Raw genomic sequence first — 27,882 nt, 5'->3', positions numbered from 1 at the left:
TTTCTTTGTTAGCTCGCACCTCGTTAGCATAGTCTCTTAATCCACGCAGGATAAGATTTCTCCCTTTTTGTCTTTGCTTTAACATTTTCTTATCCCGTAGCAATTTTCTTACTATTGTGAACCCTTGTGGGATAAGGATTCCTTCATGGCATGCATTCACTTGTTAGCCCACGCAACATTTTGTGTGCCTCTTTACCCACACGGGATAAGCAGATCCTTCAATGCCTACTTCGCTTTTCCTTACCCCGAGGGCCCACCGACATCATCCTTGTCTCGTGCGGGATAAGCGTCTTCAAGCAATCTCCCTTTGATTTCTTATCCCGCGAAACCAATCTCTCTTCAAGTTTGCACGACGCAGGATAATGGGGTGTCTTATTTGCCCTTGTTAATTGTTATCCCGCATGACATTTTTGTGAGCATCTTAGCATGTGCAGGATAAGGGAATCTGCAATCTTCCCTTTAGTTTCTTGTCCCGCGTGACATTTGTTGATTACTTTTGACATCACGAGATAAGAGGGAATATCTCTCCGCTCTGACCTCTTTTGACTATGTTATCTCGGACAACCATCGTTGATCACTTTTGACAACGTGGGATAAGAAAGACCACTTTGTTCAACAAACTTAAGTTATCCCGAACGACCAACGGTGGTGACATTTTGACAACGCGGGATAAAGTATAACACTGTTCTCTTCACTTAAGTGTTATCCCACAAGGTATTCAACACTTGTCCAACATATTGCGGGATAAGAAGAAACATCATTTGCACCTCACAAGTGTTATCCCGCGAGGTCAACTCTCTCTCTCAGGAACGCTGCGGGATAAGAGGATAGCCCGATTTATCCGTCAACAATGTTATCCCATAGGGTCTCTTCCCTTCTCATGAACACAACATGGAACCCTCCGATGCACTTGAACCAAATAACTGCTGCCACGTGGAAATCGACTCAGTGATTGTTGCCGACATGACCAACTTGTGAAGATGATGAATCTGGTCGAAACCCCTGCACAACATAACCTGCATGCCATGCATGACTGCTGCCTGCATCGCTTGCAACCATTTGACATCCTTATGCGCGACTGCTGCCTGCATCACTGCAACCTCCCTTGACATCCTTTTGACATCAATGACAATAATGCCAATAGTATTTTCTGATTTTCAGAGCTGATAGAAGTGCTATAGATGACCACAAGCTGGGCATACCTGAAAGTCTCTGACTGAGACAACGTTTGGAGGTCTGAACAATTCAGATTAGTGTTTCAGACTTTTCATATATTGCTGAAGATCAATTGTGGAGTGCCAATGCAGCTATTGGAGGTCATTTAGTGTTTGGAGACCTTACCTAGCAGCTGGGACAGAGCTTAATGATTACCAGACCATGCTTAGGGTTAACAGAGGAGAGTGTAATAAAATAATCAGAATGTTGGACCTGCATTTGATGGGTATGTTATGAGCCCAATGTTTAGATTGCAATATCATACACAGCTGTAGTTAAACTTATTAATATTGCAATATCTGATTTCTATGTTCAAGAAGTTATTGTATTGCGTAGTTATTTCATTGTGAAAGATTGCTGCTATTCTTGTTCACATTAATATCATATTGAAACATTGCAAAAAAGGAAACACATTAAACAAACCATTTTCAAACCAAAAAAATCAGAGCAACAGGGCAGCCTATTTCATTTCCCTTGCCTTATCCTTCTCACACCCATTTGGTTCTAAAATTTGATTCTTTAGTTAATAAATCTTCAATGGTTCTTTTACTTGCATATATGATTGTTTCTTTAATCTGGTCTAGGACCAATTCTTATGCGTTCTTTTTATGAATCGGCTTTGATTCTTTAACATTTGAAAGAGGGTTCCCAGTTTCCACATCAGGAGAAGCTATATGTTTCCTCGAAATCTTCTTAATTTCAGAATCCCCAAAAGGGTGAGGAATATCAATGCTTCCTTCTAAATTAGGTTCAGGCTGAGAATTAGTTCCAACACCCATAGCTTTAAAAGATGGATTAAGGCTAGGGTTAGTTTATTTAGCCCTAGGACAATCTTTCTTGTGATGTTCCTCACTTATGCACAAAACATGCGTTTACAGACTCCATTTAACAAGGAATTACATTATTACCAAGATAAATTTTTAAATGTTCTGCAATAGTCACCCTTGGAGGAAAGGACACAATAACCCTAGGTGGTGTAAGGTGGCCCTTGTTTCCTCAACTTAGAGGACCTTCCCAAGGGATTGTAGCAACTGAGGAATAAACACGCACAACACAGGAGGAAGATTTATATTGGTAACCCATCAAGGCACTGTGCAGGCTAGGATATCATCCTCCAGCAATTTTGGAGACCATTTGACAGACTTAGAAATGGTCTTTCCTACATTCGAGTCTCCCTTTGTTAGCTTGCATATTGTGATTCTTAAAAAGTACCACTTAAGGAATAAACACCCACAACATAGGAGGAAGATTCTTAATGGTAACTCATCTGGGAACCGTGCAGGCTAGGATATCATTCTCCAGCAATTTTGGAGACCGTTTGACAGACTTAAAAATAGACTTGCCTATGTTCCAGTATTTTGTTGTTATAGCCCTAGCTTGCATATTGTGATTTTAAAAAAATAGACTAGAAGTCCTATTTGAACCGTCCTAGAAAATGAAACGTATAGACCAAGCTTCTTAGCCCCATGCATTCAGTATCCAACTGTCAAATTTTTTTCTCGATGGCAAGTTGTCTCTGTCCAAAGCCACAAAAAAGGTAGCAATATCTTGTAACCTAGCTTCTTCTTCACTCACCACCTTAAGCATTTCCTCATCAGGAACTAGTTTTGGGGTCTTCTAAGGAAGAAAAGGCAGCTTACCGATTCTCCAGCAGCTGAACCACCTCTTCCAGTTCATTCTCTTGTTCTCACACATCAAACTTGGCTTCTAGCAGAATGGGGTCCCTCTCTCTAACCTTGAGAACATCATATATGACTTCGGAGGGATATTAATTTCTTCATTTACTACTCCATTTCCTTCATTAATTGCCCCAGCCTCCAGCTCCATACTCCCCTCATCCTTTACCCCACAAAACCCCCACCTCCTCCCCTCCCTCACCCAACATCCCAGTATGACACTAGGTCAGCAATTGATGAGAGGGACAGGTGATTCAATTCAAAAAAAGTAAAATAAAAAAACAACACACTAACAACTAAAACAAAATAATGCAAAGCAAAATACCACTCTAAGCCTCTAACAAAAACTGCTCACATCAAGAGAAAATCAAACAAATCTTTGAGGAGCAGCGAACAGAACAAAGATCTTGGTAGCACCATAAGGGAGAGCGGCAAACAGGCAACAATGGAGAAAAGAATGTTTGTCTTCCCCAAGCACCTCAGAGCTCTCTTTCCACCTTTTACTTGAAAGTATATTTGGCAATTGGGATGGCAGATATAATAACATTGGTGACCTGTAAGATGTCAGAGCATGCTCATTATCTACTGCATTAGTTCAAGTTAAAATCCTTTTTTTGTTATTGCTGCTTATGCAGCTCTTGCATAAGGAGCTGGACCAAGTCAAGGTTATGGGTACATTGGAGAACATGTTTAGTGTACAAGGATTGCCATAGACAAAGTTGGCATGCTATAGTCATTCGATTGTTGAATTCGAGTCATTGTTGGCAGGAAATGCCATTTTCATAATGCAAAAAAGTATTTGCACAGACAACTCATAGGACAATCCCATCTAAGGTTAAACTAGAACATAATCATTCCTCTTTGGTAATGAGTTTGACAACAAAACATGCAGTCTTGAAAGCTTTAGGAAAACTTTAATGCAAAATCCCTCACTTGAGTATACAATATCTCTATTAACTCATGCTCATATGTACATATAAAGAACATCATAATTCCTATTCAAATTTCCATGCTCACAAAGGTTCTATAATGTCTATGAAGAATGCTAAATCAATGTTCTCATATGAATGTATGAAATTTCCTTATATTTTATAAATTTCTTAATTTTTTTAATTACCATCCCCTAAAAATTGCCAAAAAGTACCCCCATACCAGAAGCACGTCCCACCGTCCCCTACTGTCCCATTTCTGGAAACTTGGGGGAGCATAGAATTTTAGACTTCTTGGGTGGTATCTTCAAGTCCATATTCATATGACTGGATGTCTTCTAATCCCGAGTCTTTCCTTTCTTTTGTTTGCATTGTATAAATTGAGGCTGAAATCGTTTCTATTATATACATATATTATGTTTAACATTTTTCATTATTATTTACATGCTGATTTCATCCAATGGAGATTTAAGTAAAACTTTTGGTTTTAAAAAATAGATGACAATAGTTAATGAAGGCAAGATAAATAATTTGCATTGCTACAGAATATAAATTGACTCTGTTTCATTAATAGTTTGATTAGACAATTCTCATTGAATTTGCAAATCAAAATCTGACAGTGATCTATAATTTTTTAAATTTTTTCAGGAAACAGAAAACGTGCAGTTGCCTCTATGAGACATCTCATGGCATATGTTGGTGCAGAAATCTCTCATAAAGAAAGTAATGAGCCTCAGAAACCATTTCTTTGTATACCCCAAGTAGATTTGTCTAAGTTTTTGCAAGTGGGATTAGCAGAAAGAAACCATGGTAGAGAACTGCAGTGGGGTGTTGGGACAGGTTCTGCAATTTCGACGACTAATGCATGGACTCAAACTGGTGCATCACATGCAAACACAGGCAGTTGGTTTATGGGGGAGCAAAAATCTATTGGCAAGGATTGTGATGACTTATTTAGTAAAATTGAAGTTGAGAGCTTCATTACAGCTCTTGAGAAATGCCCTAAAATACATGGTGTAACAGATGGTGAAAGGATTCAACTTTTTGCGTTATTAGATCTTTTGGCAGAAATTAGCAGTTCTCATGAAGCTGCACAGTATGAGAATCTTGATGAGCCAGCTCAAAGGTAAAAAAGTTAATCTTGAAATTTAGAACTTGTTAGGTGTACTAGAAAAAGGAGTCATGATTATTCCAGTAGGCTTCATCTTGTGAATTGATTCATTTACTGAAATTATGCCATTGTTTAGAATTTGCCTTTTTGCGTTGTAGAGAAATCCAGAAAATTTATATAAATTTTATGGTATGAGATGATCCATTGCTTCATGAGAGCTACTCTCTGAATTCTCTTACTTAAGATTCCTTATAGATTCTGGTCTGGATTTGTTATAAGTAAGGAGTATGCCTTGGAAAAATGTAAGCAATTTGTGATGGGGTAGAATTCTGGTATTTTTTCTATTAGTTCCGCTTTCAACTTAAGCAAGTTAGGTTTTGAGTGGCCGCATCATCATGTCCAATGCATCTGATAGGATAAATGTGGATCACATGGGGAAGCTATTGTATCATCATAGTTACTTGTTACCTCTCAGCCATCTCCAAGTACCCATCTTCGAGCTTTTTTAAAAATGGCACACACCAGTATCCATAAGTACCCATCTTCAACTTATTTTGAAAATGGCATACTAGTACCTATCCCTGTCTCTTGTACCATTACTAGTATCCATCATTGTCTTTTGTACGAGTATTGATACTCTTCTCTTGCACCATTACTAGTACCCGTCACTATCGCTTGGTAACTATGCAACTAAGTGAACCTATTATTTAATGCTACTTCTTAGTTTACTCGACTATTGCAACAGCTAGTTCCCTATGTAGTTTGATGAGATGGAATGGAGACCATAGAGACAAATGGTTGTGTGTACTACATTTGTGTTTACTGCTAACTCGGATAAATTAAATATATTAAATAATAATACAAATAACAATGCATACTAGATACAGGAGTAAAATATACCTTTATTCGCACATGAAATTATTACCGAGAAGAAGACAATTGATCCGACTCTATCCTACTACCTTCCTTGGTAGTACACAACATATTTAAAGGACCCGACGATTGTTGAGAGGAACACAACCATCAACCAATGGACACATACCTACCTAAGAGTGACAACCCACTTAATACAAATAATTAATACATTGCCAGATATACAATATTATCAAACATAACAATAGATGTTTTATGCCGACTACATCATCCCCCCCAAGAGAAAAAGTCATCTTCTAGATGACAAGTAAACATCAATTAATATTCGGGAAGACTAATGACAGGAGTGTAGACAATGACTTGGATTGGACAACCCCAACTTGTAGTGTACCTGCCAAATCAAATGGGGGTTGGGGGGCAGCGCCCCTTGTGGGGTCTTCAAAATCATGCGGAACTCCACGACGCATATTAATTGTCTGATTTTTGAAGACGGCAAAAACAATGCTGATTTTTTGTCAAGTTTTCTATCATGGTGATGCCGTGTTTGATTTTTTGTTCCTGAAAAATAAAACATAATACGTTTTCTCTTTCAAGCTATCCATACCTAGTGGTATAAGAAAAAATGACCTCTTCATCAAAGTTAATTCAAGCCAACTAAATCAATGTAAGCAATTAAGTATAAACTGTAGGAATGATAAATTGAATAGTTAAATGTGTAGAGATTAAATTATTTAATTTTAAGATTAATCTGAATGAATAATTTTGATGTTATATTGAGGTCTAATTTTGAATTTTCATTGTGTAATGACATTTTGAGACTTGAGTATTTTCATTTTTGCAAATTATGAATATGAGATATTTAAGTATTCTATTTATTGGTAATTATGACTATCATTGTTCTTATAATTTATAAATTAAACACACACATGCACACACTTACACACGCACACATATTCCCATACCTATACCCAAGGAATTTTTATTTTTTTGCCTACTAGGTTTTGATACCCACACTCACACCCGTACCCAAACTAGTAACTTAGATTTAAACCTTATAAGTGCAGGATCCTTTGGTTATCCTGTTGAAATGTGGCGACTGATCAGCAAAGTACTGTACACTTAGCACGTATCCTCGCCGGGGTTCGGGGCGGGGCCGGGCCGGGCCCCGAGTAGGGGTTCGGGGGCGGCAGCCCTTGAGAAATTTTTTTTTGCCGTTTTTCGTTGATGAAAACCAACATTGTAATAAAACCCTAAAAAGGCCGACTTTGTTTGTTGCCCTAAAAACGCATGTTATAAGCGGCTAGGACGCTTAAGGCATTGTAAGGTTGATGTACTGTTTTTGCTGGATAATAAGAAAGATTGGACGGCTGTGTATGGTGGACGTAACCCATTCTGGGTGAACCACGTTAAATCTTTGTGTTATCTGTGTCCTGTTTTATTTCTTTATCTTTTGTATTTAAATCTGCATATAATTGTTAGTTCATATTTGCTTCGGATCTGCTTGAAACCCTAACATATCCGATCTTTGTCTCATGCCTTTTAGATTTTGAAAGTTTCATAGTCTCTTCAAAAATTAGTTTTCCAATTATTTATGCCAAAGATTAGTTTTCCAGTTATTTATGTGACTTGCTAATCCACATGAGATGATATTGAATTTAGTATTAGTATGCATATTTTGCTTAATATTTAAATGCATCGTTGAAAAGAAAGGTAATTGGCAACATCATGACTCTCCTACTTGGATGTATTGTGGTGGCTGGTTATTTGAAGGTCCAAAGAATATGAATTAAAGATGACAACCACAACAACCAGAATATAATACTCGTAAATAAATAAAACCAATTATGTGATAAATAGGTATGGCATAGGAATTGGCTCATTTGGTGAATGCAGATGATGTTTAAGAGCCTAATTCCCAAATAGGTATCACATGGTATTATTGCCAGGGAAAACAGAAGCAATCTCTTTCTTTGGTTTTGGAATCTTTGCTAGGTTGCAACAAGTAGTATTGATTGATTGTTGTAGCCACATTTATTTCAGATATGCACAATTTATTGTTTCAAACCATCAATAGAGTATGAAATTTAATCTATGCTGTCATAGTGAAATTAGTAATTATTTCTGATACATATGTTCTTTCAAAACTTTTGAATATTTTTAAATTTTAATTTTCTGCAAGAAGATATTTTGTACCAAAAATGCTACTAGTTTTTCCCCAATATTCTTACAATCTCCATTCATGGTTCTGTTTATTGTTTTCTCCAAAAGGTTCTGGATGTTGGTGCATTTTAGACGATTGTATTTTATGCGGAAAATGGGAAGACCTGCAACTGTTGAGGAACTGACAGTAGAGTCAAGGACACAAGCATGGGCTTGTCAATCAGATTGTCAGGATGTTTTGCTTGATTTATGCCTTTCGGATGAATTATCCTGGCCTGCATTGCGAAGTTTAGGAGTGGGGTTTTGGTTTACAAATGTGACTTCACTTCGATCAAGGGTAAGAACTGCCTTTGTTTTACAGTTGTCTCCTTTCCCTCTTTTAGATAAAAGTTTATTTCTTGTTAGACTAATTTTATTAACAAACTGTTTTTAAATACACTAAAACCAGACTGGTAAGGTCTTCCAAACAGTAATTGAATAAGAGCTTTTAATTATCATTTGTTTTTTGTATTAGCAATAACTGCTTTCTTGCAGACATTGTGTGTAAACTTATGTCATTGATGCAATTAGAATGTGACACCATCGATACCATTAGTAAGCTTGTAAAGTAACTGCAGTACACCAGCTCCTTGACATACATATTTTGTAAAAAACCCAGACACATGCGTATTTGCAGTAGAAATCCATTGCAAACTATTGTAATGCTGACACGGTTTATTTTGCCAACTTTTAGTAAGAATGTGTTGAGGGTAGGGGCTGTTACTATTAATATATTTGTGAATGTTAACAGTCAAATGCTGCTTTAGCCCAAAGCATGACAAAAAAGTGCACTCTGTCTATGTGTCTGTGTATGTTCACCAGAAGCTGTGGGTAAGAAGGGTGTGAATATGATGATAGAGATGTGGTCCATATCCCTACACCCGAGTTTCCTGGTAACTGTGTTTATTCTAGGCAATATAATTGCATGAAGAAATCTGTATCTGGCTCAAACTCATAAGCTTGGTAAATTAATAACAAAAGCATTCCCCCTTGTTGAGTCAGCTTTTGGTATGTTAATATGTTATTTATTCAAGTCACAAATATTTTGGTAAATCAATCGTACTAGGGTTTATTATGCTACCACAATTTTTTTCGTGGTCAATTTAGTCCATTGATTTTAATTTTTTATTATAAAAATGATTGATAATTTTTATAGTTTAAAATTCTTACCTGAATCATAGAATCTTCTTTTTTCTTCATCATTTTCTTGGAATAGTATGTCAATCTAGTTAGCATTTTAATTTGTCTTTTTCAAGACAACACAAAACTAAAAGCTCCTTGAGAAACTAAATTAATTCTATACGCTAAGCTATAAACAAAATACATAGTTATTAACATTTTATACCATTTTTGGGGGATGTTTGCAATAATGAATTCCTGCCTGTCTTTTTGCCATGGGTTTGAGCATAAGATTGGAAACAACACTAGTCCCACAAGGGAAATTTTGTAGATTTTATTTCATAACTGCAAGTGCAACAATTGAATTCAACATGACACTTACCAGCTAAAATTAAAAACCAATAATCAGATGTTCACAAGAGTTTAAAAGGAATCATAACCTTGAAGAAACACTACGATCCCAAGAATTGAAAAACCATATTGCATACCAATCTACAACCTAGGTAAATGAATAATCTCAATGTAGTGCTTGCCACTATTATCCACTTTTGATTTAATTAATAAAATTGCATTCATAGTAGTTGTAGACATGTTAGTGTATTAATTTTGTCTTTTGCAAGACAACACAAAATGGGACAAAGTTGGAGAATAAGCTTCTCTTTAAATTATGAGGGAGAATAAGCTTCTCTTTAAATGCTCTTTGGGATCTACCTTAAACCTAAAGACTAAGATAAATTGATTCTAGGCACCAAACTATACATGAGAAATATAGATATCAACACTATACAATATCTTTTTGGGGGTTTAACATTAATGAAATGACTACTTGCTTATGTTTTTGCCTCGGATACAAGCACCGACTAATAACAACCATGTCTTGCAAGCAAGATTTTATAAATGAAAGCAACTTAATCCAAAAGCACAAACAACATCTTTGTGCTAGCTAAAACAAACATTGGCAATCTGATGCAAACAAGATTGAAAAAAATAACTCGATGAAACAAAACTGAAATAGTAATTGCTTATTAAATTAATGAAGTGAAAATGAATTACATATAGACAATTACATTACGATAGTTCTAAAAGAAACAATCGATAACAGGAAACTGAAATAGAAACTATCTAACTGTAATATCCTCTGTACTGGTATGACTGAAAACAAAAGGAATATTTACGAATACTTGACTGTTCAACTTGCTGTTACCAAATTAAGGTCTCGCTGATATATAGTCACAGAGTTTTCAGAATGATATGATATTAATAACCACATGAAGCTTCAAGTGAAAGCAACTATTAATGATTCCTTATGGGAGTTTGATGGTCAATCATGCATATGCAAACAAATTCTAGGCTCAAATCGGACTCTTGCAACTAGTTGACATTATTTCAAACAGTTGGCTTGCAACCACATGTCTAGACAACACATGAAATTTGAATACAACTTAATTACTTCTTACTTTCAGGAATATTTGTCTCATTACAATGACCAATGAAGTATCCAAAACTTAAACATAGAAATTCCAGAATATCTAAGACACTTGTCAGCCTATTAAGTCATCTGAAAAATTACAATGAGTTATGTTGCCAAAGAACCTGATATAGATCGCCTTGTCTTATGACTGAAAGAGCAAGCAATGTCGTGAGTTTTGAGGGCTCCAACCTTCCCAATCAGCTTGTCTTCAGATGTTGTCCCTACTGCAAATGATTAAGGTCTGATAATAAATGCAATGACTGCTGCTAACCCCAAAATTGTTTGCCTTTACCTCTTAAGTATAGCGTTTCTCACCATGATTGATTTCAATGCCCAGGTAATCAGCTATGTGCTAAATCGTTGAGAATTTGTGTCTGATGTGAATGGCCTCAGATCTGAAAAGAATGCCAATTTCTGCTTATAACTCCTTCAATTCCCTTCCCAAAGAGATGCCTCATGCTTCCAAAGATAAATAGCCTTCCAAGGTGACCCGTCAATGCTCAAATGAGAGGTTATGAACAAGATCGATGGTGAAGGCTGTCTGCTGCGAATTTTCGCTTCAGTCAGATATAAAGCCGAATCTTCCACAATGCTCCCTCCAAAATGTCTCAAAGGAATTGCCCATCCTTTCCAAGATTATCGCTATCTTCCTTTGTGGGGTTTGATGCCCAAAAGATGAGGAAGAAGCTAAATCGTGGGTGTAGGGTTGAACCCTGAATTTTACTTCAGACCTGCAATACAGACCAGCACACTCCCAAATTTGTCCTCCAATGATCTTCAAATCAAATCGCGTTAATCCACTCATGCAAATCAATACACCATGGGCCCTAAATCTGATAGACTGAAATGTCATGAATTCACTCCACCATGGCAGCAACAATAACTTCCATGAGCTCAAAATTGGAAGACTGAAAGTGTCTCCCACTCTAATGCAATTTGCCTTCGAGAGAAGACTTCACAAATTAGGCACCAATGTAGATTCCGTCACGAACCTACTCCAAATGAAGAACTAGGGTTTTGTCCAGCCCTTCTTTCCAATCTGCTGAAGGTTTGCGTCCTCAGAGATTTCACCAATGCAACGCATCAGTCATTTCATCAAATCAATCTCCAACCTGCTGATCCTCTAACATCCTCTTCTATTTATCCTTTTTCATCACGCTTCACGAGGTTCCTTCTAGAAGAGGGTAGGTACACTTTATTATTAGATATTATTTAAGTGACTTTTAATTTATTTTCTTAATTTTTAAACTTAAGTCACTTTTTAATTAAATTAAATAAATATAAAGTCACTTTTAATAATTAATTTATTTTAATGACTTTATAAGAAATTAATTTAATTAATTCCTCCTTATATCACCTATCATGCTAGCGGCTAAAATTGGGGACATTACATGTGTGGCTGATCTCGTAGGGTCACTATGCTCATGTTCTATAAGATTGCAGCGTTCCTTGACCTTTTGTAGGTGTTGCCTTGTTTGGGCAGCTAGCAACTTAGCTTGTCTAGCTTGCTTTAACCACATATCACACATGCTTTGAGTCCTTGTTACGTCTTCTATGCTATGATGCACAAAATCATACCTCTTACTATTCACATCAGCAACCCATGTCTCACGACTACCTTCCGATACTTGAATGCCAACACTAGGGAACTCCATGATATTGTCTTCTCCATGATTATGAGCTGCATTACCCCAAGGATAAAGAGTTATAACAATGCTGTTATAACAATCAGCACTGCTGTCATGTATTTGTTTCCTGCCTTCAACTTCGACAAGCACTTCTTCTTCATGTTCAACACTTGTAGACTGATCTTCACAAACTCTTGCAGGTGTAAGGGTTGTAATCTCATGAATATCATGGAACATAATGCTGCTGTCCTTAAATAAATCAGTGATGATATCATGCCAGTACAACGTGTCTCCTTCATCATGTGTAGTCAAAACACTAGTGGCTGCTCCACTAAGAAGAGGGCCAATTTCCATATTTTCCCAAGCATGATATAAAAAATCAGAAGGATACAAGGGTGAAATAGTAATCATCAAGCATTCAAGCAATCTATCATCCAAGCATTGAAGTATTCATTATCAAGCATTTCTAGAGGTCTTCAAGGCTGCATATTCTTCATTCATCAATTGTGGAGTAACATTACATCAATCATATGCAAGCATGTGTGTGTGATTACGGTTTTGTCATGTGCATGCCATTTCATACTATATATGTGATTACATTCAAGAAGCAAAGCATCATTATTAGTCATTGTAGTTTTAAGGTATATCCTTCCATTATTTATTTCAGTATTTGCAATATTTCAATCAAGGTTAATTCCTAAACCGAAGTTTGACTTAGGCAAACCCTATTCCCAACCTATTTCCCTTTCTTTCTGTGTGCAAGAAGCAGGTACGGAGCTGTGATCTTCAAAGTCGACATTATTTGTAGAGACAAATCAAACCCCTTTGGTGTGCAAAAAGTTCGGAGGACCAGGGAGAGTTTCGTTACGGTCCCAACATTTTTGGAGCTCTTTTGGGTATCAGGTTCTAATCTGTTTGTATTTCTCAGATCTAGGTGTGTGCCTCAATCTGCCGATTGTAGCTTGCTTTTTTTATGTTTTTACCTTCATTTTCGGCACTTTACCCTAATTTCAGCAATTCAACTCACAAAAGAGGGCAAACAAATCCATCCCTTCCATCCAATCAGTATTTGTTAGATTTTAGTAATCAGATTTGCAATCGCTTAACATATAGGTACAGAAGTAGATAATGTACAGTAACAGAAATAAAGCACATAAATAGAGATGCACACAACACAAGACTACCCTGGGAAAACCTCCCCCTTGCAGGAAAAACCCAGCAACAATAGATCTTCAGATCTGATTATAATAGACAAAAATTATAGTTACAAGTCTGACCCAGCTAAGGCACAATAGCAGCAGATGACAATAGATAGAAACCGACTTATCTCAGTCCTTCAGATGCAAGGAAATCACAAGACAATGAATTCGCTTTCCTTCGATGATGGTTCACTATGCTTCTATGATGATATGCTGCTCTGCCCATCAATGATGTTCATTGTCTTCATACAATAGATGCACAACAGATGGATTTCACCCAGCAGATGTAATTCGCACCATACAATGACAATTCGTTGACTCCTAACTGAGTTTGCAGACCTTCAAGGATAATTTGCACAGCTGGAGATTTCGCACCTAGAGCAGATCTGAATCGCACTTTTGGAGCAGAGGTATTTTGTGAACTTGCTTCAATAGTTTCCTTCCAAAATGAATCTGTATTTATACAAGGTAGAGGGAATGCATATAGGGTCGGCCCAATACATTTTGGCGCCTAAACTCACTTTAATTCACACGCCACATAATGAGGATGGGTCCACACGTTAGCCCACACGTTTGGTAAATAGGTCCATGCGTTTTGAACGTTATATGTTAGGAATATAAGGGAAGTAGGGCCCAACCCTACAATGATCTGAACAACATTGGAATAGGGCCCAGCTATATTTGTTTTACATATTAGATTGAGATAGGGCCCAACCCTATTTAATCCTAATGGATTTGAATGTTGCCTTTGGCAATTCGAATCCATTATAAATATTTTCGAAACTAGTTACAAAACAACACTCCCTCTTAACTAGGGAGGAAAATAATTACATAATCTGATTTTCATGGACATTGCCATGACATGAATAATTACAATGTTTAAGATTAGAGCCCAGCCCTAATAGTACAATCAATATGCAATTACAATGAACCTTTACATGATCTTCTCTTGCAATGCTTGCAGAGGATGAAGCCAACGCTTAATAACTTTACACTTTCCTGGGGACCTGCATGTAACACCATGATCTTTCATCATGCACATCCGCAGAGGATGACATAGACCTTTCCATATGCACACCTGCAATAATTAATACTCAAAGATATATATAACCATAGATCATGCACAACCGCAGAGGATACATAAGCTTATTTATTGAGAAGAACAACCTATCACCTTATACACTGCAGAGGGTGAACTCACCTTGCACTCCGCAGAGGGTGAGAAATAACCGCCACCTTGCACTCCGCAGAGGGTGGAAAGAACTGCCGCCTTGCACTCCGCAGAGGGTGGACTCACATTGCACTCCGCAGAGGGTGAGCGAGCACTGCCACCTTGCACTCCGCAGAGGGTGGATGATACACCCAATGTATCATAGAATATAACCAGAACACTTGTTAGTTTCAAGATAGAATAAAGGAAAACATTTGCAATAATCAAGTAACACATTTATCAATTCCATCATTAGAGCAAAAGATCACAATGATTAGAAACCAGCAATAAGATTTTATTGAGATAAAGAGTATATCACGAGACTCCCTCTAAAACCCTATCTAGAAGATAAATCTACAACAAATTTCTGACTTAAAGTTGGAACCAACCTTAAGTCTAAAACAAAATTTAACTAAAGGATGGATCAACAAACCAATTGATCAAAGGAGGAAATCTTCACAATTGTGAGGATTTGATACTTCATTTATGTTTGCATCTTCTTGCTCATCTTGAATTTGACAGTCCCTTGCAAAGTGGCCACGCTTGTTGCATCGGAAGCATCGGATGTGGGATAAGTCTCTTGGTCTTTTCTTTGAAGGAGGGGTGGAAGAGCTGAAATCTCTGTTTCTCTTGAAATCATTCTTCTTCCAATGGCTGCCTTCCTTCTTAGCCAAGAGGACATGTTGCTCATCATAAGGGTTCTTAATTTTTCCTTTCGCAGCCAGTCGAGACTCTTCTTGAATGCAAACTCCCATTAATTGATCAAACTTAGGAAGCTCAACTCTGGCACAGATTCCTTGAACAAATGGTTCCCAAGAGGGAGGAAGACCATTTAGGGCAGTCATAGATAAGTCATTGTCTTCAATGCTCTTCCCAACGGTGGCAAGCTGATCTCTCAGCTCAGAGATTCTCATGAAGTAAGCAGCAACAGGTTCTTCTTTCGCTAATTTGATGTAGGAGAGCTGATTCCTTAAAGCAAGGATGTAGTTGGTATTGTTGACTTCGTACATCTTTTCCAATGTAGAGAACATCTCCCTGGCGGACTTCTTCATGGAGATGGATGGCACCAAATGATTTTTGATGGAGTCTATTATTATCCTTTGAGCTTGGAAGTCCTTCTTCCAATCTTCTTTCTCACTTGCACCCTTGGGTTCCTTAGCATTCTTGCTAACATATTCAGCAAGATCATTCAATGCCATCATTATTCTGACCTTCCAAGAAGAGAAATTTGTGTGACCTTCCAACCTATCTTCAGACCTGATATAAGAAGCCATGGGGACTAACCTTTTGAACAGCAGGTTAGAAGGAAGCACAAATCTGATTACAGCCTCTTATATAGACCTAGGGCTCTGATACCATGTTAGATTTTAGTAATCAGATTTGCAATCGCTTAACATATAGGTGCAGAAGTAGATAATGTAGAGTAACAAAAATAAAGCACATAAATAGAGATGCACACAACACAAGACTACCCTGGGAAAACCTCCCCCTTGGAGGAAAAACCCAGCAACAACAAATCTTCAGATCTGATTATAATAGACAGAAATTATAGTTACAAGTCTGACCTAGCTAAGGCACAATAGCAGCAGATGACAATAAATAGAAACCGACTTATCTCAGTCCTTCGGATGCAAGGAAATCACAAGACAATGAATTCGCTTTCCTTTGATGATGGTTCACTGTGCTTCTATGATGATATGCTGCTCTGCCCATCAATGATGTTCACTGTCTTCATACAATAGATGCACAGCAGATGGATTTCACCCAGCAGATGTAATTCGCACCATAAAATGACAATTCGCTGACTCCTAACTGAGTTTGCAGACCTTGAAGGATAATTTGCACAGCTGGAGATTTCGCACCTAGAGCAGATCTGAATCGCACTTTTGGAGCAGAGGTATTTTGTGAACTTGCTTTAATAGTTTCCTTCCAAAATGAATCTGTATTTATACAAGGTAGAGGGAATGCATATAGGGTCGGCCCAGTACATTTTGGCGCCTAAACTCACTTTAATTCACTCGCCACATAATGAGAATGAGTCCACACGTTAGCCCACACGTTTGGTAAATAGGTCCATGCGTTTTGAACATTATATGTTAGGAATATAAGGGAAGTAGGGCCCAGCCCTATAATGATCCGAACAACATTGGAATAGGGCCCAGCCCTATTTGTTTTACATATTAGATTGAGATAGGGCCCCACCCTATTTAATCCTAATGGATTCGAATGTTGCCTTTGGCAATTCGAATCCATTATAAATATTTTCCAAACTAGTTACAAAACAACAGTATTCAGTCTTTATCCTTGCTAGTTTGTGATTAATCTATTGGATCTCAACCCTCTTTTGAATGTAATGGTCCCTAAGCCACAAAATTGGTGGTTTTCATCCTTTTTTGGGCTGGAAACCCTAATGTTTCACCATTACACCCTCCAAATCCACAACATGCTTGAAAGGATTTCCACTTGCCCTCCAATTTTATGACCAGCTTGTGATCACTTCCACTTGGGGATGAAATCCACGACCAGCCCTATAACATTTCTAGTTGGGTTGAAATCCACGACCAGCTGATGGAGACTTCCAGTTGCTAGCCAAAAGCACGACCAGCTCTTGTCACTTCCACATAGTAGCCAAAAACCCAGCTTAAGGGCATAAAGACATAATGTATACATTGCTAGGGATGAATGATTTCAATGTTTAAGTAAACAAGTGATCAAATTGATTAAAAGGTGTAAGGATTAAGGAGGAAAATGTTACTTCTAGTGGACCCCCAAAAACCATGACCTCCTTGCTTTCATTGCTAGTGACACTCAAAATCCACGACCACCTATGGTCATTGTCAATGGCACCCCAGAAGCCTGATCACCTTGCTGATTTCCAGTGGACCCCAAAAACCATGACCTCCTTGCTTTCATTGCTAGTGACACTCAAAATCCACGATCACCTATGGTCATTGTCTGTGGTACCCCAAAAGCCCAACCACCTTACTGATTTCTAGTGGCACTTCAAAACCACAACCTACTTGATGTCATTTCCAGTTGCTAGTCAAAATCCCGACCTGCTCTAAGACACTGTCAATGACCCCTCAAAACTCTAACCTGCTCCAAGACACTGTCAGTGACCCCTCAAAACTGTAATCTGCTCCAAGACACTGTTAGTGATCCGTCAAAAACCCAACCACTTTGGATATTACTTCCAATGACCCCTTGAATCCACGACCAAGGGCAAGCAGATAAGAATCAGACCTGTAAAGTTAAAGATCAAACCTTAAAAATCAGAAAATCAGAACTTAAGAGAACATGAAATCAGAAATCAGTCATCACATCAACACCATTTCTAGATTGAGCACTTGATTATTTAGGTGTTTCTCTCGATGTTTGATATAAGATATTGTGACAAGTCTTTCAAGTTTGATACAAGGAGCTCAAGAGAAAGTGAAATCAGATTGAGAACAAGGGATTAGATTAGAAATCAGAGCTCAAAGGGTATTGTTCTCAAAGATTGAAGTCTTAATTAATTTTTGTTTTCTTTTCAGGTTCAAGGTTGGATGTGAGTCAACATTAGAAGGAGCTACTCCACATAAGGAGCAAAGTTCCAGAGAAAGATCTTCACAAGGCAAAGGTGGATCAGCATTTGAGAAATATACAACGTCAATAGAGGGAACACACTACAAATGAGAAAGAGCAAACACAAATGAAGGAATTATGTTTCAAGGATAGATAATCAAAGATGTCGTTGAATGAAAGATGAGGAAGATAGCAAAAAGCAAGCATGAGAGTGAAGGTGCTAAAGTAAGGAATTTCACAAGTATCTTAAATTTCCTTTGGAAATCCAAGAATCATTGCCATAATAGCAAGAAAGTAATTTGAGATGGAGGCTTCAAGTGAAGGTGATCTAGTCAGAGAGATGACGCAATTTGGGAATATCTACCACCGTCATCCCAATCACTGAAGGTGATTGGAAATGTTGAGTATCAAGAGATATTGCCTAAATCACAAACACTTGTGATGAGTTACAAGGAGCAAGTAGTTGAGGTGGTGCCTAGTCATCTTCAACCCAATCACATCATTCCAAGTCAAGGCATCTAGATTCAGTGCACTCACCCAACGAGGAGGATAAGTACCACATTTGGGCAAATTCGATGTACCTACCCTCATCAATCATTCAAAGGAGGACATGTGTCCCATTTATTGTAATTTTATCATTGGTCAAGCATTAAAAGCTATGTAATGGGTGTAACAAACCCTAATTAGGGTTTCTACCTTTCGATCTTGGTCATTGATTTGGATTTGATCCTGACCATTCCAATTGTAAAGAGCTATCTATATAAGGCTCAATTTTCTCATTTGTAAAGGTTAATGGTCCAATAGCAGGTAGCGAGCAATTAGAAGTAAAGTAGGATGAGAAGGCAGAATTTGTTGCCAAGCTTGTAAATAAACATCCATTTCATTGAATTTATGGTGGAATGTGTTGTTTATTCTACAGATTGCATAGTTTCTTGTTATATCCTCATGTTAGATGATGTTGATTAGATGGATGGAAGCTAGAATTTGTTGCCAAGCTTGTAAATAAACATCCATTTCATTGAATTTATGGTGGAATGTGTTGTTTATTCTACATATTGCATAGTTTCTTGTTATATCCTCATGTTAGATGATGTTGATTAGATGGATGGAAGCTAGAATTTGTTGCCAAGCTTGTAAATAAACATCCATTTCATTGAATTTATGGTGGAATGTGTTGTTTATTCTACATATTGCATAGTTTCTTGTTATATCCTCATGTTAGATGATGTTGATTAGATGGATGGAAGCTATTGAGAATGATTAATGGTGAAATTCATATGTTCATACTAGTATTTTGCTGATTGTAAGGTACCTTGCGTGGTCAATTGAACTCTCTACATGAGCTTAACTTCAATTCCTACTTACTCATTCATATGCATTACATTGATGCCATTGGTAGTAATTTGAACATCATTTTGCTCTCCTTAGAAGATCGCACCAGCTTTGCCTAGTTGTTCCTTGCATGGCAAAACAAAGCATGGTTGAGTTTCACTAAATCATTCATAGTTTTTTACATTCCTAGGATTAGACAAGCTTTCTAAATCCTCATCCTTTTATCTTTTTTTTTTTTAAGTCAAGTAAACATTCCACCTTCCAGCAGCATTCAAACATATTCAGGTTCAACGTAAGTCCCCCTTGTGATTCCAGTAAAATCACATCACAATCAGAGTCTATCCACATATAAAGTCAAGACCTGACAATCAAAACCTTGGAGTCACCTCATATGATCAAGAAGTTTAGCATAAGAGGAGATTATCAGGGCTTTTTCAGTTGTTTGTGATTTGTTCGTTTTAGGGTTTTTGAGCAATGGAAGGCATATTTTGGATGACACAGTTAGGGCTTCTTTTTTCCGGTTTCTCAGTCTTTTTCATTGTGACTCCAAGTTGGTGACAGACGACATTGGGCAAGTTGGCTCAAAATCAGTAAAAACCTTAAAATATGCATATGACAAAGATGACAGACGCTCATGGGGTTGTTCAAGTTTCATATTCATAGTGCAGCTGTACATGCTTACAGATTTAGTTGTGAATTCTTTCTAATTTCTATGGCGTAGACTATCTACTTATCTTTTGTGCTTTCTGAATGGAGAGTAAGAGAAATATCCTACTGCTTGCTGATTAAAAGCATTTTGAACTTTGAATTTATTGTGCTTCAAAAATGCCACATAATGAATAATTATTATATAGATAGATAGAGAAGGTTTGTCAATTGTTGTGATGGTTGGGTGGAAGTTTATAATTTATTATGTAAAATAGTATACAAGTATAGGGAATTCAAGTTGAATATATTCAAATCAAATTTGGATCATAATTTCTACAAATGTGCTCATAAATGAGTTATCTAAAATTAATTAAGAAAAATGAATTAAACTAATAAAAAGACATTTTCATATAAATAAATTTTAAAAATATATATATATTTTTATAAATATGTTTAATAAAATTTTGTTATAAAGAAATATTATTATAAATATCATTTCAATTTTAATAGTATGACTATGAACTCTAACTTACAAAAAAACCTTTTATTATATTGTTTAGGTTGAGCTTGTATGTTTACTTAGTTATGATATATATTAATTTGTATTGATGAAAACATGCAAAGATAGTAAGAGTATTTCGTCTCTTGAATTTTAATTTTTAAATTAATAAATTAATGTAAGGCACAACACTTTCTGAAGGTTTTGCAAATGGGGTTGCAAGCTAAGTGGGTTGAACCTTGGAGGAAACTTCGTGGTTAAGTGTGATTGAGTTGGAGTAGTATTGGGATGGGTGACCTCTCGGGAAGGTCCGATGCTTCACCTCTGTGAGCATCACCTAGATGCAATGAGCGCTAAGTGGTCCAGTCATTCTCATGAGAGATAGGTTCTTGTGAACCACTACTCATGAATCATGGGTCAACGAGTTTGACTTGAAAACTACATAGTTGAATCCTTATAGCAGTATCATAAATTAACTAAAACTAAATAATTAAAAATTATTTTTGTTGAATCATAGATTTTAATTTTTTGTAATAATATATTATCTAAAACATATAAATCTATATATAGAAATGCATTGGAGAAGTGTAATAATTTATATATTTAAATCTACCATATCAATAATAAATTAATAATGATCTATTTCAATTCTTCACTTTTCAAAGTTTGACCAATGCCCACTCCGATAAATGTATTGGAGATATCTAAAGCTTTGGAGAAGCCGAATTTTTTTGATGGATAGCAGTGCACATTTTGAGCCAGCTATGTAGTTTATTTGCGTGCAAGCGTATTTGGAGTGTTTTTGAACGCACATTTCAAGAAATTCAACTGTTTTGAATATACAATGGATTAATGACTTGGTTTTTGTTCACCACAACTTCCATTTGTAGCAAAATAAAGCTCAAGGTTAGAGTTTTGAAATAATTGCAATCATATTTATAAATTGTATTCATTGTTTTTCTTTTCATTTTTGATTGCCAAATCTAATTTTATATGAAAAAAATCAGGTACCACTAAGGAAGACTAGTCAATTGACCTCGATGAGATCAATTTGAATTTTGAGTGCATTGCAAATGATATATTTTTGATCTTGATGATTTTGATATCCTAACATAGGCCAACCTTGATAGTGATTTAGTTGAACAATTTAGGAGAAGCTTTGACTTAGGAGATTCATCAACAGGAATTGTAGCCCTCTTGTGTAGCTCTCTTCATAGCAACAAGAGAAAAACTTTGTACTCAATTTGTAGTTTGACTTCCTACAAAGTAGATTGTAATTGAAAATTTGAAAACTATTAGCATTTTGTTATTATTTATGCAGTATGTAATATGCACTGTACAATGTAATGTAATCAGCCATATGAACATAAATGATAAAAATTTGTATTCCATGATTCATGGGCTAAACTCTCAATGTTATTTTCTCTCTATATCTCTATATTATTGAATTGCCTAAATTAAAAAAACAAAAACAATTTCCCCCTTTTTTGAAAATCCAAAATTTTTCCATTTTTTTGAAAAACTCTTAATCCTCTGGTTTGCTGATTTTTCCCCTATTTTTTTGTGCTTCTATGTCCCCATCTTCTCCCATGTGACTCTCATTAAGCAACATCTCTTCCTGGCATAGCTTTTGTTTTATCTTCTTATTTGAGTTATTTCTTGTTGGTTATTCTACAAACTGATGAATTAAACTTAAAGTATCTTGTCTAGATGAAACTGAGGAAATTTAATATTTCCAGAGCTGTTTTACATTTTTAACCATTTGGTTTCTTATCTCCAAAATGCACACATTCATATCTTAGTTAGATTTACATTCTATTTGCTTTAGGTCGCCAGAAATTTCAAGCAGACATTTCAGGATTTTTTTAAGGATTGTTTTCGTATGACTCCACAAAAAATCAATGACCAAATGCTTAAGTAATGGATCTATCTAAGATTATACCATATATTTCTTCTTTAGAGAAGAACTTTCAAATAATGATTGTAGATACTTTGCAGATGGAGAAACTTGCTCGGGCACAGTATCTCAAAAGAAAAGATCCAAAGGATTGTGCACTGTTATATATGGCTCTGAATCGACGGAATGTTTTATTGGGACTTTTCAAGTTGAGCAGAGATGAAAAGGATAAGCCTTTGGTTGGATTTTTGGCACGTAATTTTGAGGTATTAATTGTGTGGTGCCTTTCTTTTACAAGATTTATGTAGTCATGTATTATAATCTTTTTTAATTGTTTTTGCTAATGTTAATAGTTTACAGATTCTCATGTGAGAAATCTGTTACTTTCTTCCCTAGAAATACTGATTCTGTAAATTCTGCGAAAGAACTCTTTTTGTATCTTGATTTTTAATATTTTAACTATGTTTGCTAGACTCTTAAATGACTCTGTATTGAAAGACATAATTTAAACTGCTGTCTCTTGGCACATACAGCAGTCAATCTTTCTATATTATGTTTGTAATGCATTCGATCTGACCTTGTAATTCCCTAGATGGTAATACCACTAGTGGTCTCAGTTTTCATCTTGTTATTATTGCACTCACCATTGAATAAGTGGAAGTGGTTGTAACTATTGTAATTGCACTCACCACTGAATAAGTGGAAGTGGTTGTGACTCTTGTGATTGTACTCACCACTGAATAAGTGGAAGAAGCTATGGCTAGTGTAATTGCGCTTACCAGCGAATAAGTGGAAGTGGCCGTGTTATGTAATTGTACACTCTATTGAATAAGTGGGAAGTGTATTTGCTCATTGTAATTGCACACTCCATTGGATAAACGTTGAAGTGTTTTCCTTTCAGTTCTTGCATAGCAGGCTCCACTGAAGAAGTGAGTCTTTGGTTGGCATTGCCACCAAGTGCATTTATTTCAAGTTGATGCATTCTAGATAGTTGGTTTGGTCCTATACACCATGTGCTATCACCTTCCCCATCTTGGGAATCAGGGGAATAGAAAGTGATAAGTTCATCACATTGGAATTTACTTGAGTTAAAAATTCCAAAAAAATTTCGGCGATGGTTTTTACACTTCACTAGAAGAATATGGCAAGCATATCTTATCCCATGCAACTAAGGTGAATGAAACAAACTCCCCTCTGAATCCTTGTAAGTTCAAGAGTGATGTCTCTTAGGGTGGTTGTAGATTTATTTGATGATGTTTCTTGCTTCTTCAACCATAGTTTTCACACATCCAAGTTTGCCTATTCCTCAAATAGAAGATCAAAGCAATGAATGGTATAAGGACTCCAAAAAATGGTAGGGTACTTTTCGTCAAGAAGTCACCCTATTGCTACATATGCTGCTGTTGGTTGTAAGTTTGATGAAATTCTCTATGCCCACTTCCATGATTTCCTCATCCAATGTATTGGAGAATCTCTCAACATTTTTTCACTTTGAGGAGGCATCACTTGACACCAAGAACACTAAGTGCCCACTTAGAGCCACTAGGAAGTTGATTAACATGTGGTTCCTACCATCCATCTACCATCTAGACAAAATACTGAGCCCTTTCTTTGCAAAATCTATTTGAACTTTACCACCATCTCAGTATTTTTCATTACTTTTCCAACTTCGGACAAGGGCTCACTCAAATCTTATGGGCTAGGTGCTTTGAACCCTGTTGCAACAACAGTCAATTCATTGACCAACTCCACTTAGTCAGCTTGACTTATGCTTGGCACATGTACTCTGAGTCTTTTCATGTGTTTCCTTCCAATTAATTTAATTCTGTAGTGGTTATTTAACTCATTTCTATCTTTGTATTATGGTTCTCTGCAGGTTTATCTCTTGCATGCCTTGATGTTGAATCTTGTTCCTTACAATCATGAATCATATTATATAGGGGTTCTTACAATCTATTTATGTAATCATGATTATAGCTCACATACTGGTCAATATGAGATTACAGGAAGAGAAAAATAAAGCTGCTGCTTTGAAGAATGCCTATGTCTTGAAGGGAAGGCACCAATTTGAGCTGGCAGTAACTTTTTTCTTGCTTGGTGATGACCCTAGTTCTGCAGTTTCTGTTTGTGCAAAAAATCTAGGGGATGAACAACTTGCGTTAGTGATTTCCTGTCTTGTTGAGGGTTCAAATGGACCACTGGCAATGGACCTTATATCAAACCATATTCTTCCGATTGCAGAAGGAAGGAAAGATTATTGGCTTGCAAGCATGTTGCAGGTACTTAGGATTTCTGGTGCAATATTACAGCTAAATTAATGATTTACTACCATTTTAAGTTCATAGTTGGATATCACATTTATTATTTAAGTTCTTCAATGATAAGCTGCATTTCATGTTATATGTGCTAAGCTTCTTGTTGAAATAAAAATTGCTTTAAAATGTTGTTGCAGTGGTTACTTGGAAATCCTATGAAATCTCTCCTGCAGTTGATTCAACCATCCGCAGCATTCATGAGCAGAGAACAAAGCATGCAGGTGGACAACTTATTGGCAGGCTCAGCTAATAGTGCTGACACAGCATGCTTTGACTCTAACATTGGCCAGTACTGTGCAACGCTAGCTATGAAGAATAGTGTAAAGGGAAGTATAGGGGAGAGTAATGCCACCTCCTTAGCAAGGTGGGCTATTATGAAGACTTCAAGTGCCTTGAAAAGGTCCGGATTTCCAGTAAGTTTCTCGGGTACTTCATTGAATTTGTAGTTAAAGTCAAATATACTGAAGCATTATTTAGAATCCTTTTGCACTGTGGCATATCAATCTGTATTTGTTTTGAGTTTCGAATTTATAAAACATTTAAATGAATGTTTGATGCTGAATAAATAACAGTTGTATAGAGCATGAAATTTATCTAGATTTATGTGTCTTGGGTTTTGTCTTCTTGCTGGATAATTGTTACTCACAAAATTTGATAATGTTTTTTGGGGACTATAGTTGTTTTCCCAAGGAGTTTTATACCACTAAATCATTATGTTCTTTCTTGGTTTAAGGTTGAAGCCCTGGAGTGTCTTTCTGCTTCCACCAATTTTCTTTTGAAGGAATCTTTCAAAGAACTTTCTGTCATAGAAAACCATGAAGATCCTTTAGGAAAGTATGAACCCAATAAAAAAGAAGAGATACAAATTAACTGGATATCGAGAAGCTTAGCAGGAAAGATGGAAAGCACATACAAGCTAAACTTGGCAGTGCAGTATATGTCAAAGCTTGTAATTGCATATCCACAGTGGGGATTCATGGATCCATTTTCCTGTAAACTAATGCTTGATATAGGTACTGAAAACAAGGAGGAATCTCAGTATCTTCTGCTAGTGAAGGAATTGGATCAGAAGTTGAGTACAAGTCTTTCTGTTATTGAGCAGAGGTACTTTATACAAATTACTGATGTTATTCAGGAGGTATGCTTCTGTGTCATATATGTTGGAAAACTTTTAATTGCTTAGTGCTGGTATATTATTGTAATTTATGGTTAATCATCGCATATCTTTGGTTTTGTGAATTCTTAATTCATATACTTTTTCTATTAAGGAGTTGATGGTTTTGTGCTTTGATTTTGTGACAGCTTGCAAATTTTTGTTACCATCATGGACGACACTTTTTCTGGTGTCGTCTATTGCATGCCTCTGTATATCCACGGTTTCCAAATGCATTCCAGATCTCAAAAAGCTTTACCATGTTTCCCTTTGAAACTGAACTGCTTCAGAAAGCTACAAGACAAACCTTTAATGTTCTTACTAGTGTTGTTCAGGCTTGTGGTTATAATATGTCTTCATTGAAAGAAGTCATCATTAATATTAATGTATTAGGAGACAGTGAATCTGATTTTCATCACTGGTTTTTGAATCTTAGAGAGCTTCTGTATATTTCTTATGACATAAAACTCCTTACACATTTTGTGATCAATGAAGGATTGCATTCTGAAGAGCAACATAAAATTTTCAAGATAATTGATCTGTTGACCCTGGTCATTTGTGTTGCTCTTGCCTGGTTAAGAAGGGATGCAAGAGCACTACTTGCATTGATTAAAACCACAATGTTGCATGATAAAGATAATTCTTCAGAAAAATATAAGATGGAAGAGAGGCATCAGCAGCTGTATTCACTTGCAGATCATGCGCAGCAGTATCCAATGTTAAATAGTGTGGCTAAAGCCTTAAACAGCAATCAACAACAAGAAAATAGTAAACATGAAAAGTCCAATTTGCGGCTAATCAGAAATCATAGTAGGTGGCAGCTTGTGGGAGTTTGTCTATGGGGCCGTCTTATGTCTTCGATCAATGAACAGTTACATGAAGTGTCCAGTAGAGACGGTTCTTATTCAGGTTCAGTTATTAAAAGATTATTATTGAGTACCTTGGAATCAATTTCTGCTGGCTTAATAAGACAGTTTGCATGGTATTTGAGGCAAACTTTACACACAATGCCTTCAAATCCTATTTTGTTGTGGCTCTCAAATATGGATACTTTTGTGAAGATGGAAGCTCAAAACAGAGCTTTAGACACCCTTGATGATCATGGAGCTTTGGAATTTGAAAATGACAACATTAATTTTTCACAACGAGGAATTGATGATCTAGTGACGCCTGAAAACATTAGTGATGTAAGTTTAAAAGAAGTTTCAGAAATCTTAGTAATTCAGAAGGATCTTTTCTTTCTTCTTAAATCAAAAGGGTTTACAGAATTTGAATGTAGAAACAAGGAAGGTGTTAGCCATTGGTCTCGCCTTGCAAAAGAGTTTTATGTTGAGGATAGTGTTGAGACTAGTATGGCAGATATTCAAAGAGCTGTAGGATTTAATACAGCAAATGGTTTAAGAAGAATGCCAGTTGGATCCACAGCGAAGAGTTTGACATCTCATGATCAAATTGTTCTGGGTACAGAACAGAAAATGGCATTTAGAAAAGAGAAAATGAGCAAATCCTTTCAGAAGCCAAAAGAAGTATTACGAAGAAATGGAGAGTTGCTCGAGGTAATTGCATTTTTTTACTATAGACATTTGTTTCGATGTTCTCTACATAACTTAGTTGATTTCAAGTATGATCTCTCTTCTTGTGTTCCTTAATTCTCAGCATTACTTTTATTTTCTCTCTGTTGACATCTGTGAACTTTGCACAACTGCTATCTGATACAGTGAGCCTTATTGCTAAAAGTTCCATAGGCATCATGTTTTATGTTAACTGTTACCATTATTCCATGCTTCATAGTTGAAATGCTATTTATCGGTTAGTCTTGAGGGAGATGGCTAGTTATGGTTGGA

General features: G+C 36.4%; 1 protein-coding gene across 4 annotated transcripts in view; it reads left to right on the top strand.

The window, feature by feature from the left end:
* LOC131050818 (uncharacterized) overlaps positions 1 to 27,882 on the top strand; it is a 221,984-nt gene that overhangs the window by 53,162 nt on the left and 140,940 nt on the right. For all 4 annotated transcript variants that reach the window (XM_057985101.2, XM_059220082.1, XM_057985102.2 and 1 more), the window contains exons 3-9: positions 4,469 to 4,946; positions 8,073 to 8,301; positions 22,672 to 22,836; positions 24,577 to 24,849; positions 25,023 to 25,298; positions 25,619 to 26,023; positions 26,188 to 27,594. In XM_057985101.2, the coding sequence (XP_057841084.2) occupies positions 4,469 to 4,946; positions 8,073 to 8,301; positions 22,672 to 22,836; positions 24,577 to 24,849; positions 25,023 to 25,298; positions 25,619 to 26,023; positions 26,188 to 27,594 (3,233 nt within the window). The remainder of the gene's footprint in view (positions 1 to 4,468; positions 4,947 to 8,072; positions 8,302 to 22,671; positions 22,837 to 24,576; positions 24,850 to 25,022; positions 25,299 to 25,618; positions 26,024 to 26,187; positions 27,595 to 27,882) is intronic.

This window comes from Cryptomeria japonica, chromosome 4 (assembly GCF_030272615.1).
Source record: "Cryptomeria japonica chromosome 4, Sugi_1.0, whole genome shotgun sequence".
Lineage (NCBI taxonomy): Eukaryota > Viridiplantae > Streptophyta > Pinopsida > Cupressales > Cupressaceae > Cryptomeria > Cryptomeria japonica.
Note: the sequence above shows the minus strand (reverse complement) of the source record. Positions and strands in the feature narration are given on the sequence as shown.